Genomic DNA, 13775 nt, shown 5'->3' with positions numbered 1-13775 from the left:
ATCGCCGGAAGGAGATTTGAGAATATCAGTTGTAATGTTTATGATGTCACATGTCATTGATCCTGCAAACATCACAAAAAAACAACACCACGCAAACCGCTTGGCTTTGATATGACATGCAAGGGACAATGTTGGAAATGTGGCCTGTCAGGAAAATCTGTGGACCTGGGCAGCAAGAGCGTGGTGGGAGGGGGGGGTCCAGAGAAACCTGGGGGTAGTATGTAGGTAATGTTATATTAATCAATAAGCAGATCCCAGTTCAAAGCTGAATGCTAATAAAATTTGTCCCTAGCGAGATTTGAACCAACACACTTGCATGTCTCTGTAACGCCAGGCAAGTATTTAACATGTGAGCCAACTTGGCTTGTTGAAAATCATGGATAATGGCCTATTCATATGTACAAGTGTTATCTGAAAGTATTCATTTAGATGGATAGAATTCAACTAATGATATCCAGTGGAAAAATGCAAAAAAATAAAATAAAATTCACGCAATAGCGCCACCTAGGCATGCAGTACCTGCCATTAATTTAGATGGAAAAGTGGAACTAAGCTAGTTGGTATACATGTAATCACTTAGCATAATTGCCATGGATACATTTGCAATGTACAGTCAAATGTGGGATTCAAACCCGCAACCTCCTCCTTGTTACTGGACAATGCATTTTACCAAGTGTTCCAATAAGCAGTATCACAGTGCTGGTAATGATGGTCAGTTGTACGTATGGAAGTGGGCGTGGAAAGTGGGACTTAGAAAAAGTTCAATGTCGGTCCCATTGAAAATGAATGGGGGAAAGTTGATATTTAACATTAAATTGTGTGAATACTGTAAGCACTGTGAAATCAGAGGATATATTCCTAAGATGGCGTGAATTTTTGAAGCAAGTTGCAATTTGAAAGGTGTAAATGGGAAGTATTATGTGGGAGTTATTATATGGCAATTCAGCATTCCCACAATAATTGCATAAGTCATTTTTTTCAGGATGATTGAATTATTTATTTTTTTGCCCCCCAAAAACCCCCAAAACAAAACTGAAATTATTCCCCACATACATTAGATGACTACGGTCTTTAAGAGCATTTCCATAATCAATTTGAACAAAATCATTGTTCTTGCACTGTGGATCTTTATGAATCACTTTTACTAAGAGTTAGATTTTGTCTCCTGGCAACATTTTTACAAAAATTCAAATCGAATGTTTCTGTATTTTTTTTTTAATGTAGTCCCACACAATGCACATTTATTGCATAGCGTCTTTTCAACTTTCACCTACTGCACCATGAGAAATGCTTGCCATTCAACAGGCAACGGTGGGTTTGTTTATAATTTGTTTTCGTGTCAATATTAACACGATAAAGACAACATTTATTATCACGGATAAATTTTAGTCCCGTGCTGCTCCGCACTGCTGATGCTGCTCGGAGAAAGAAGAGGAGGAGGAGGAGAGTGAGCGAGAGGTGGGGAAGGCGGGGCGGGGGTCCTCGCGGGGGGGTTACCGGCAGGTCTTCCCTATATGGCTTTGGACGAGCTCCATGCTAATAACGGCTTGAGGAGCGCAGCGTCGCGTTTCTCGCCGGCAGTCATAGTGGTGGCTTCCATCGCGTGAGCAAACAGGCTCCTTCGCAGCCATGGCCGAGGGCGGAGAAGGGGAGGACGAGATCCAGTTCTTGAGGACTGTAAGTATTTGGAATCCGTTGCTCTTTCACGTAAAGCCAACCCAGATTCCCTTCCGCTATAAATTGACAATTAGGCGCGTTTGCTTTTTTTTTTTGTGTGCAGTTGGATACTATAGTTTTTGGTTCGCTTCAACATGCATTATGCTCGTTTTTTGGAAGTTTGAAGTGTGCGTGACACGCCGCTGCGCCCGTGCACCTACGTGGGGAATGCCAATGAGGAGCCGGTGTGCATGCAGGTGCAACAAGGGCGACTTCACCCCACCTTTGGATGCTTTCGGTACAACAACCTCGCCTCATTTTTTTTTTTTACGTAAGCCTCACGCTATTTTCGACTCCCAGATAGTCTCTTCCTTATTTGCGCCGTGAAAAATAGTTGAAACAAGTTGCGCACACATTGCGCACGCAAGTCCAGACTATTTTGGTTGTTTGACGCAGATTGCTTACGGGGGTCCCATCTGTGGATAGGCATGTGCAGGAGTTATCTTTGTAAATGATATGCATGTCGGGATTCTCCCCTCTTGCCACACGTAGGCTTGAGGTTTGTCGAGTAAGAACTGCTGCATTCAGACTCCAAATGGATGCTGGGAGTCTGATCTCCTTGAGGCACGTTTGAGATTGGTTGAACATCAATCCACGTGTGCAATTGACCTTTGAAAGTGGATTGTTTGTAAACTCAAATTGATGCTTGGATTCCATCATGTCATGTTTGTCACTTACTTAATGTGTTGTATGTAAGAGCCCTGATAATCACCTTTAAATCTGATCTTTATTATTTTATGGTGCATGGATAAGTAGGTTTTTAGTCAGGGGAAAATTGCAAAGTCATCTGATCATCTTGTGAGACTTGTTTGGATTTTGAAAGTTTTCCCTATTGGAAATAATGCAAATAAATATTACATACAGTTTTATCGTTATTTTATCTATTGCAGTGATTAGAAATTAGAAATTAGGGTTGGGCGACATTTTGAAAATCAAATGTTCTCTTCTGGGTTATTAAAAACTGTTGTTTTTATGTTCTGTTACTTCCAGATGTTATTGGGAGTTGTAATATTTTACAAGTGGCAGAATGCTGGATGGGTGGTTTACAAGATATGTTTACAATAGCTTCCAACTACTCAATTGTGGTAATTAATCACAAACTATGAATGTTGCATTTTATGTTAAAATTTATTTAGAATCAGTATACATTATTATTGTCTGGGCATTTTAAATGAAAACTTTAAATAAACGCTTGTTGCATTTGTTAGATAAAAATTATAATCGTCCTGAATGACTGTGTAAGAAAAAAAAAATCGAGATATTATTTTTTTGGACTCAGCCCTAACTTAAATTGGTCCAAATTATTATTTTTTTTTACACTGCAATTTTTTGTTCATATAGTTAAGACAGGAATGAAAAATGAAAGGCAATCTCCCCTACAAAATGGCAGACCAATTGTAGGACACTTGTTGCTATTCATACAACCGAATAATATTCATGGAGTTGAATTGAACAAGCCCAGGTTACATACCAAAAAAAAAAGACTTATGTCTTCACTATTTATCACAATTGCAAAAATGCAATATAACAATGCACAACTGTGCCGTGTGCATCTTATTGAGCAGTTCAGAATCAACCATGACAAAATGCCTTTCCTTACAGGGTACTTCTGTGCCCCGCCATGTTGTGGTTTTCATGTGTTTGTTGGGTTTTGGGTGTGTCTGTGGGTACGATCATGGGGATGTGTATTGTATTATGGATGTCGAGCACTTTGAGTTGCATTTTGAATGTATGAAAGGTGCTACATAAATAAAGTTGATTGATTGATTGATTGAAAAACGTAACATGCTGATTATCATGATTGCGTAATATTTTGTGTCATCGAGTGCCAGTTTGCCGGCCATGTGAGGATTCATTTGTAACTCAAATTGCTAATATAGATGAAGTTACTTTGTGCAGCATAACTGATTCTGAAGGATTCACAAACCTGATTGGACTAAAACCTTCAACATAATCATGTACATTATACATCTGTCCGTCACCATGTTATGGTATTATACATACCGATTCTAATTATTGACATTGAATGACATCTACGAGTGTGTGAATGTGTTGTCACTCTATAAAAGCCACAATCTACATGAGTGCGCGTTAATGCGCAGGCTTGCCTTGCTAAGACTCGGTGCCAGGAGAGGGGACGCTTAACAGCTTCTTACCCTGGCGATGCCAGTGATGTGCTGACCCGCGTCGCTCGGCGTCTGCTGTCGCACTGGCATCCCAGTCATCTGATGACAACAGCAATTTGAGAGGGATGGGGTGGGGGTGCCCCCCTGAGCTGGTCTTGAGCCTTGTTATCAAACCGCAATTGATTTGAAGTCAGCTGAGATTTATGGAAGTCTCTGGATAAGTGATGATGGGAATGGGGAAGGGGTCAGACATAGTACATCGACATAAGTATTGGGACATCCGGCCATCCTGACAATTGATGGAAGTAGGAATGTGCAATTAACTCTTTGACCGCCAAAAACGTTTAATGACGATTAGTAAAATGGTCATCTACTTTTTAAAATTTTTTTTTTATCAATGATAAGCACAACGTCTGAGTGCAACGCCGCCTGGTCAATGGGTTATGGAATCAAAAACACCAACTAACAATGGCCAGGAGATGGCAGCATTGTGTCTCTTTTCAATGGGCTGCAGGTGTATGGAATTACAATGAAACATGACGGAATCTGATGAATGCTCGTAATCGGCAAAATCGGCTGGCACTGTGGGGGTTGTGTTTTGATAACGTGTGGCAGTAAAAGAGTTAATTAAAATAAAACACTCCACAATTACAAAAGTTGGCATAATTGTTGTCATGACTAGGGTCATGTAAGGCAGGGGTGTCCAAACTTTTTCATTTGTGGGCCACCTACAGAAAATCAGAAGGACGCAAGGGCCACATAATGTTACGAAGAGAAATTGTGTTTAGTCCTAAAAATTGTACAAATAATTTATGTGCTTTTGCATATTTAGAAAAATACTACAGTATATAAACCAATTTATTTGTAATATGGCAGTAGGGTTATTATAGTCTGCGATTGGCTGGCAACCAGTCCAGGGTGTCCCCCGCCTACTGCCCAGAGCCAGCTGAGATAGGCTCCAGCCTTGTGAGGAATAAGCGGTCAAGAGAATGGATGGATGGATAGATGGGTTATTATAGTTTTGGAATTTTCCATTTTAGTTAGTTTTTACTAGCTTTCAGGGTGGTTCTGTTAGTTTTTATTAGTTTAGTTCTTTAAAAAAATGCTTAGTTTTTGTTTAGTTTGTTATTTTGAGTATTAGTATTAGTTTTTTTTTAATGTGTATTACTTGTGCGCAATATTTATAAAACACAATGGAAGCAACGTCATCTTTTGGTGCTTTTCTATTGGCTGCTGCTAGACGACATCACTTCTGTGTGACATACTTTCAAACGTCATTATTCCGGTTTCTATCAAAATAAATCTAATAAAAATCACATTTAAAATCATCCCCAAAGGCTCATGCATTAAATTAATTACCAAAGACTAAAACGAAGGACATGTTTGCGATAATTATAGTTCGTTTTTAGTTAGTTTTGTAAACATAAAATGTAGTTTCAGTTAGTTTTCGTTTTTTAAAAAGCATTTATTATTTTATTTTGTTAATGAAATTGTTTTTTGAATTTTAGTCTTAGTTTTTTCATTAGTTTTAGTTAACTAAAAGAACCTTTAATGGCCCATCTTTTTCGATACCCTCCCTTCTTACTTTGACCATCTCCAAACATTTTTGTTTTGTTTATTTGACTTGAACTGAGTCAAATGCCATTTTTAGCACGTCGTGGGCCACTGAAAAATGGATGGCGGGCCGCAAATGGCCCCCGGGCTGTAGTTTGGACACCTCTGATGTAAGGGTTATGTTTACTGTGATGAGTAGGGTCATGCAAGGGTTATGTTTGGGTCATGACCGTGAGGTTAAGTGTCTGTTTTGAACTGATGTCGCCAGCATCTAGTTTCAACTGGTAAGACCCTATGTGATTTCCAGAGTCTTTAATTTCTTTATCTGGTCAACAGTCTGAGAAGTGTGTGTTTTTGTCGGATTATTACCTTTGTTCTTCTGTGAAACTCCACGGTCCAATTTAGCTTAGCGTCTCGTGATTATTGATACATTCTCGTTGTTTCTTGTCTAGTCAAGTTTGTTCTACGCCTCTCAATGTTATGCGAATAAAGAGTTAAAATCTTATTTGTGTCTGCGTGTTTGGGATCCAACCCCAGAACATAACAATTGTAAACAAAAATAAAATATTAACCCTAAAAAGAGAAAATTCAGATTCTTTGTAAATAGAGTATTTATTGGTCCTTTTGAACAAACAAACAAAAAGTTTTTTATTTTTTATTTTTTTTATTTTATTTTTTTTAAATCACCTTCCACAATGACTTTTGATTTGTGTCATATTTGATACAGCCGGTCACAATTCTTTACATTTGTACATTTATAACTGTCAAAAATATAACAATAAACAGACATTTAAAACGTATTAGTATTTCCAAAAATCAGAAAGAAGATTTTCCATTAATTAATGTCTCTCCTTTCTCAATTGATCTCGCAAGGTCACTGGAAAAGCCATCAGCTGGGTGATACTGCCCTCTAATGGATTATCCGTGCAATGCATGTGTCAGATCATATACGTCCGGTTTTTAATGGGGAAAAAAAATATACTCATGCTTTGTATTTAATATGATATGTTTGGCGTTTTAATGTTAATTTTGAGTTGTTTAAATTTATACATTTGCACCTTTTTTTAATTTTAAAATGACTGATTTAATAAATCTTGTTTGGCACAAAAGGAACTTGCATAATTATATAATGTTTCAAAGAAATTTGTCATCTAAAAAAAAAAAAATAAAAATTATCTTAATATTTTTTCTTACATATTCAAACTTTTTCTCTTGTACCAAAAAGCAAATCATTGTTCTAATCATGATTTCAATTATTAAGAAATTAAGCATTTTCTTCATCGTCGAGCAGCCCTAAATGGAAATGGATAAACCAGTTGGTTCCTGAATTGTGAGGTGTTTTTTTTAATTTTTTAATTTTTTTAATTTTAACTCTACCTAAAGTCATGAAACTAGCATCAGGGTGGTGACAGCAGCCAGAACACGTTCTCAGCTCTCTGTTGATGATTATTGTCAGTGAAGTTGGCAGTGACGAGAGCTTGAAAAAGAGAGTGAAGGCAGAAAAAAAACGTTGCACCGCTGCAGGTGGGGAGGCAGCCTCTCACTTAGAACTATTTGCAGTGTCACCACAATACAGTCTATATTCATATTATGTGCACAACACTCCAAGTATACTCAAATGTCCTTGCACAAGCATTTTTATAACAAAGCATTAGTGTCCAGTTAATAATGATGTGTTGCCTCTTTGTTTTATTTGATATTGCTTTGTGTGGCTGACTGGAGCAAAAAGGAGATAAAATGCCTTCATTGCTGGGAGGTAATGCTTCCTTTTTATGTACAATTTAGTAAGCTCATCCTTGCATGTAACAATCCAATATAATTTTTTTAACCCCCTTTAAAGCAACAACATCCATCCATTTTCTTGACCGCTTATTCCTCACAAGGATTGCGGGGGGTGCTGGAGACTCTCTCATTTGGTTTTGGGCAGTAGGCGGGGTACACCCTGCACTGGTTGCCAGCCAATCGCAGTAAACATGGCTTGTAATATTCATTCATTGAGTTGTGCATTCATTGTAAATTCATTGAGTTGAATTAACAGGAGATCTAGAATTATTATTTTTATTTTTAGTTTGTGAATGCCCTTTTCCACCAATAAAAAAACAAACAAAAAACACACCTTCAGTCTCAATCTCATAGGCAAGCAACATTTGAAACATGAAGTCCTTGTCACACTGACGCTATGTAAAAATGGACTTTATCAAGGTATTGTATATGCCTGCAAACTTTTGTCCCACCTCCTTCCAACAATGGTGACTTTGGTGAAGAAATGGGCTTTTAGCACAAAGAAGTAAGTAATAAATAAATAAATAAATACTGGAAATAAATAATCCACTGATGCAACTGGACTCTGACAGTTAAACAACAACAAAAATAATAACAATAATAATAACAATGATAACAATAATAATATTTTTAATGGTGGGGAAGGGGATTCCATAAAAATGTAAAACTAAGTACAATTTTAGTAAAAGTTGTGAATAACTGGATCATATTGACATTTTATGTACAGGTATTGGGGGAAAACAAAAAAACAAACAAAACGTGACCATTTTTTTTTTTTTTTTTTTTTTTTTGTGGTCCCCTCCATCTGTGGCCCTGCCCCACCACTTTGTCCCTCCTTTTTTGGGGGGGGGGATGCGGGTGTGTCGGAGTAGGGGAAATTTTTTCCCTCTGCTCCGACTCACCTGCTCCCAATTTTAATGCACCACACGCACACACTTGTACATACACTGGGTGGGGCCACATTCACGGTGTAAGGGTAGAGCTCGCCAGTCGGCGAGCTGGCGGACTCAGTAACAGGGTTAGGTGTCACTAGTACGCTGGCGTGACGACCGGGGCCTCTTCCCACCGGGCTCGGTGTTCTGGTGTTCCGCCTTTTCCCCTGGTGCTTCCTCCTCTGCTTCCCCCCTCCCGCCGCTGTGCTACTCTCGCACAGCTGGAGGTGGGGTGGGCACGTTTTCCCTCTCTGCGCTGCTGCCCGGTGCCGGTTTCCGGGGGTGGGGGGGGCTCGCGGGGGGCCGGGTTCGCGGGGGGGTTGGCGGTCGTCGGGGGGGGGGGGGGGGGGCGGCTTGTTTGGGGGGGGTGGAGGTATGGGTGGGTGGGGGGTTGGGTGTTGGGGGTCGGGGTGTGTTCGGGGGTTTGGGGGCCGGGGGTGGTGGGGCCTGGGTCGTGGTGGGTGGCGGGTTTGGGTGGGGTGCGGGGGGGTCGTGGGGGGATGGGGGCTGGGGCCGGTGGGGCGCTGTGGGGGCCCGCTGGGCCTCGTTCTGCGGCCTTGGGCTCGGGGGTGTGGGCCGGGGCTGGGGCGGGGGTGTTCCGGGCGTCTGGGTCGGCTCACCGACCGGTGTCCGCTCGGGTGGCTTGGGGGTGGCCTTGGTGCTGCCGCGGCCTGGGGATCTCGGGGGGGGGGGCGTTGCTCGCTTTGCTGGACCGCGGTTGACGGCTTCTTTCTTTGGTGGTGGTCCTTATGCATGCCAGATCCGTCGCACCAGCATCTACTGAAACTCAACAGAAGTAGCCTCTCCCTCCCACAGCCCCTTGAATCAGTGGGTGCTGGTGTCTGTGGATCTCACTTTGCTTTATCTATCCTTCCCTCCTTCCTCTCTTTAGTTTTTCCCATGGTCACTTGAGATCTCAATTTATTGGAAGTTTGAGGTTTCTGGGGTTGGCATAAGACTCTGGTTTTGTAACCACGCAGGAGGGGTTTTGTTGGTGCTGGATTTCACTTTGATGGATTGGATGTACTGGCTTCTATGGATCTCACTCTGCCTTATCGATCCTTCCCTCCTTCCTCTCTTTAGTTTTTCCTCTGGTCACTTGAGATCTTAATTTATTGGAAGTTTGAGGTTTCTGGGGTTGGCATAAGACTCTGGTTTTGTAACCACGCAGGAGGGGTTTTGTTGGTGCTGGATTTCACTTTGATGGATTGGATGTACTGGCTTCTATGGATCTCACTCTGCCTTATCGATCCTTCCCTCCTTCCTCTCTTTAGTTTTTCCTCTGGTCTCTTGAGATCTCGCTAAATTTGCTGGAATTTAGAGGCTTCCGGGGTTGGCGTAAGACTTTGATTTTGTAATCATGGGGAAGGCAGGAAGTGTTTGGTCGGTGCTGGATTTCACTTTGATTTATCTTTCTTTTCTCTTTATTTTTTTCTGACCTTTTCTCTGGTCTCCTGACCATTTAAACCTCACGACTCTGGCGAGATTCTGAAGTACCTGGTTAAGGCGAAGGGTAATGGGATATTTCTAAGGCTTTAGGTGAATTAATGAGTATAAATTTATACGTATTTGCACTCACACGCACGCACGCGCACGCACGCAACCAAACGCACGCACGCACGCAAACGCACACACGCAAACGCACGCACACACACACACAAAAAAAAAAAGAGCAATGATGATAAGACGTTGAATCGGTAAGACTACCGAATGAACAATTCTGAGCTCTAAAAAAAACAAACAAACAAAAAACAAAAAAAACAAAACAAAAAAAACAAAACAAAAAAAAACAAAACGTGACTATTAAAAAAAAAAAAAAAAAGTATATATATATATATATATATATATATATATATATATATATATATATATATATATATATATTTTTATAACGGGTAAGGGCTTCCATAAATATCCGACCATTATGTAGAATTTTAGTAAAAGTTGTGGAAAACTGGAACATATAATTCTTTACATTTTATGTACAGCTCTTAAGTAAAAAAAATATTTATTTACATTTATTTCAAACATGTATATTAAATAAAATAAAATAAAAAAAGATTATAAAAGTACATATGGGAAGAAAAACTATACAAGACACATAAAGCAACAAACACAACATTATAGCAACAAAAATAACAGTTTTGCAATGATTCACCCAGTCATTAGCTACACATTTACACGTTTGAAAAGGAGGAGGAAGTATAATTTTATCAAGTCCTACCCATTTAACATCTGTTACACAATAAGTAGTAGGTATATATAGTAGGGATGTAACAATATCCAAACATCACAATACGATATTATCACAATATTGTGCTTTTGTACATAACTGCAATGTTATGTTATCATTATTGTTATGTTTTATTATTATGTTGTTAATTCACGCACACATTGAGTTCCTCCACATATTGACTTGCTTCACAGACATATTACATTCCCCTTTCATCTGACAATTAGTGTAGATTTTGAAAATAGAAGGGCCAAAACATCCCTAATAAAAATTGAATTTGACTAAAAAACTAGCCACTAGAGGGTGCTAGAACTACACAAATGCAAATCAACCTGACTTTTTTTTTTTTTTTTTTTTAACAGATGTGTTCCATTTAAAGGGATACTTTACTTATTTAGCCATTTTTGACAGTCAAACATTAATATTTTCCACGTAATAAATTTGATATTTTCATTATTTGTCACGTTCTAGGTTTGGTCATGTGACATTCACAAGCTGAGCTGTGATTGGTTACCTGACCCATTGTGATGTCATTTCCAGTCGACATCAAGTTGCAAAATTTGTTTTTAAAGGTACTAATTGTACGTGAAAAATAATGAAAGTATCAAATTAATTATAGACAAAATATTAACTTTTTTATTGCTATAATGGGCTAAATAAGTGAAGCATCCCTTTAAATATTGTGAACATGACGACGACGATATTGTGGCAATTTTAATATCACGAAATTGCGCTTATCGTTGCATCCCTAATATATAGTATAAAAAAACTGCTATTATACAGCTAATGTATCTTGATTATTAATAACAAAGGTTATTATAATAATTATTCATGTTAATAATATTTATTTATTTATTTATTTATGACGGGAATGAGCTTTGATAAATATGTGACCACAAAGTAGAATTTTGGTAAAACTTGTGGATGACTGTAGCATATAATATAATCCTTGACATTTTCAATTTAGTTTAGCATTTTGTCTTCCTGCGCAGACCTCAGCTGTTGTTTTCTGCCTTCTCATAAACAACCCGTGAGGCGGCTCAAATTTGCATTTACAAATTTGAATTAGGTTTTAAATGTGTTGTTCCTGTTGAAAATATTAAAACGGCAGTACTTCACTGAATTGGAAAGCATATACAATGATGCTGCCGTGTCTTCTTGTTTTGCTGACAGTTGATTGAATACATTTGTAAGAAGTGTATAAACATCAGAACTGCGCACACAATCCAACAGGTGGTCTCAAGTGACATTTAATTTCAAAGTTATGAATAAAAAAAAAAAAAAAAAAAAAAAAAAAAAAAAAAAAAAAAAGCATGCTTGGAGATGTAAGATTCTTCCATTGTGCTGTGTATTGAATAGACGGAACTGTCTGGACTTTGACAGCGACAGAATGTTCTCTCCAGTCATCAGTACTGAAGCCCGAGCACCAATGCCACGCCGATCATTTACGCATGCTAGTGGGCGGTGTGAATTTCAATGTGTGTGCTTCCCGGCATTGCCGCAATGGTGGTTCCGCCATCAAGTGGATTATTAATTAACAAGTCATAACGTGCGACAGCTGCGCCAACTCACACCTGTGTCCTATTTAACGCCAATTGTGCAGTGTTACTCTCATTGCCGCTTGCTGATTTGAAAACATTCTCCTGGCGCAGTTTTGTATCTGAGACACCGCTGCAATGTTCCCGGTGGGAAAATGTGGCTATGTGGACTTATTGATCATTTGACCTTTGCTGCACTTCAAGCTGTGTGGTATTGTTTTTACATGAACGCTCATCATTTTGGGTTCTGGATTGCGTTTGGATATCATATGTGATATGTTTTTTTCTTTTGAGAAAAACATTGAAAACATTCATCTGGTTGCCAACAAGCTGTCAGATTTGCTACTTTTTGCATTTGTTGTGCGCATCTGTCCGGAACAGCTGCTTGTCGTCTGGAGATATTTTTGCTGCTTGATAGAGCTCAAAATCAGCCCCCCTTGCAAGAGGGGAAAGTCAATGATGTCAATGATTGGGTCAGATGTACTTCAAGAACAATAATTTGACCCTGAAAATGACTAAACCAAGCTGTGTTAGCATTAAGCAATAGTGAAAACTTTCATTTGAACAATTTAACTCTTTGACCGCCAAAAACGTTTAATAACGATTCGTAAAATCACGACGAATGTCGCCATAAACGTTAAATGACGTCAACTAAGTTTTTTTTATTTTTATATATATATTTTTTTAATCAGTGCAACATCTTTAAGTGCAGCACTGCCTGGTCAATGGGTTGTGGAATCAAAAATACTCCAACTATGGCCAGGAGATGCAAGCATTATATCTCTTTTCGTGAATGATCAAAGCCTTTGTCATATCAAAGTTGTTGTTTTTTTTTTTGATAACGCGTGGCAGTAAAAGATTTAATTAGTGCCGCGACCGAGCTCGAAATCAAGTCCTTTTACAGCCAATATTTTCCTGATTGCAATAAACTGACATCCGTTCATTCCTAATCCAAACAACACCAGCATTTTTTTGGTAAAAAAATAAATAAATAATAATAAAGACAAATAATACATAAATAATCAGGTTTTGTAATGTCTAGTTTCTAAACGTTCTGTAGTAGTTGCATGTTGGCTTTGAGGAATTCCATACCAAAACACTAGGTGGGTTTAAAACCCCTTCGGACCCAATTTGGATGATGTCAACACTTTCTGGTTTATGATTGGATCCTAGCTAACCATTGCAAGTTGATTTGCATGATATTCATGTAAAAATGTTATATTGAAGCTTGGGAAGTTTACAGCACGTTATAGCCATACTATCCTGGCATCCACGACAACAAATAAAAACATGATATAACCCCCCCCCCCCCCCAAAAAAAAATATTTTTTTTTCCCCATTATTTGGGAAAACCGTCTAAATCAGTAATAAATAAATAAATAAATAAATAAAGTATTACAAAAGAAATACAATTAAAAAAATATCTATAAAAAAATATAAAAAAGGGGTGTGGCCATTTTAAATTTGAACTGTTATCTCAAGATCTACTAGGTTAATCTTCACTAAACAGGTATTTTTGGAAAGGGAATTCAACAAGGATTCCAAATCTGAATCTGAATCATTCAGAAGATTGGTACATATTTTCGTAACCTTTTGACCTTTTGTATTAATTGATCTTACAAACACCAATCTTCTAAATGATTACAATGCTTTTTTTGGGGTTTAGTTTTTATTAGTTTTAGTATTAGTTTTGAAAACATTGTGTATTTCTTTGTGTGAGATAAAAAAAACAAAAAAACAAACTAGGGTGCGGCACGGTAGTCGAGTGGTTAGCACGTCCGCTTCCCAGTTCTGAGGTCTCCGGTTCGAGTCCAGGCTCGGACCTTCCTGGGTGGAGTTTGCATGTTCTCCCCGTGCCCGCGTGGGTCTTCTCCGGGTACTCCGGTCTCCTCCC

At 38.7% G+C, this 13775-nt stretch overlaps 1 protein-coding gene across 1 annotated transcript in view; it reads left to right on the top strand.

Moving 5' to 3' along the window:
• Window positions 1-1504: 1504 nt before the first annotated feature.
• Window positions 1505-13775, top strand: part of ryr3 (ryanodine receptor 3) — a 110726-nt gene continuing 98455 nt past the window's right edge. The window contains exon 1 of the mRNA XM_077510128.1: window positions 1505-1677. Coding sequence (XP_077366254.1) covers window positions 1630-1677 — 48 coding nt within the window. The 5' untranslated portion in view covers window positions 1505-1629. The remainder of the gene's footprint in view (window positions 1678-13775) is intronic.

This window comes from Festucalex cinctus, chromosome 21 (genome assembly GCF_051991245.1).
Source record: "Festucalex cinctus isolate MCC-2025b chromosome 21, RoL_Fcin_1.0, whole genome shotgun sequence".
Taxonomy (NCBI): domain Eukaryota; kingdom Metazoa; phylum Chordata; class Actinopteri; order Syngnathiformes; family Syngnathidae; genus Festucalex; species Festucalex cinctus.
Note: the sequence above shows the minus strand (reverse complement) of the source record. Positions and strands in the feature narration are given on the sequence as shown.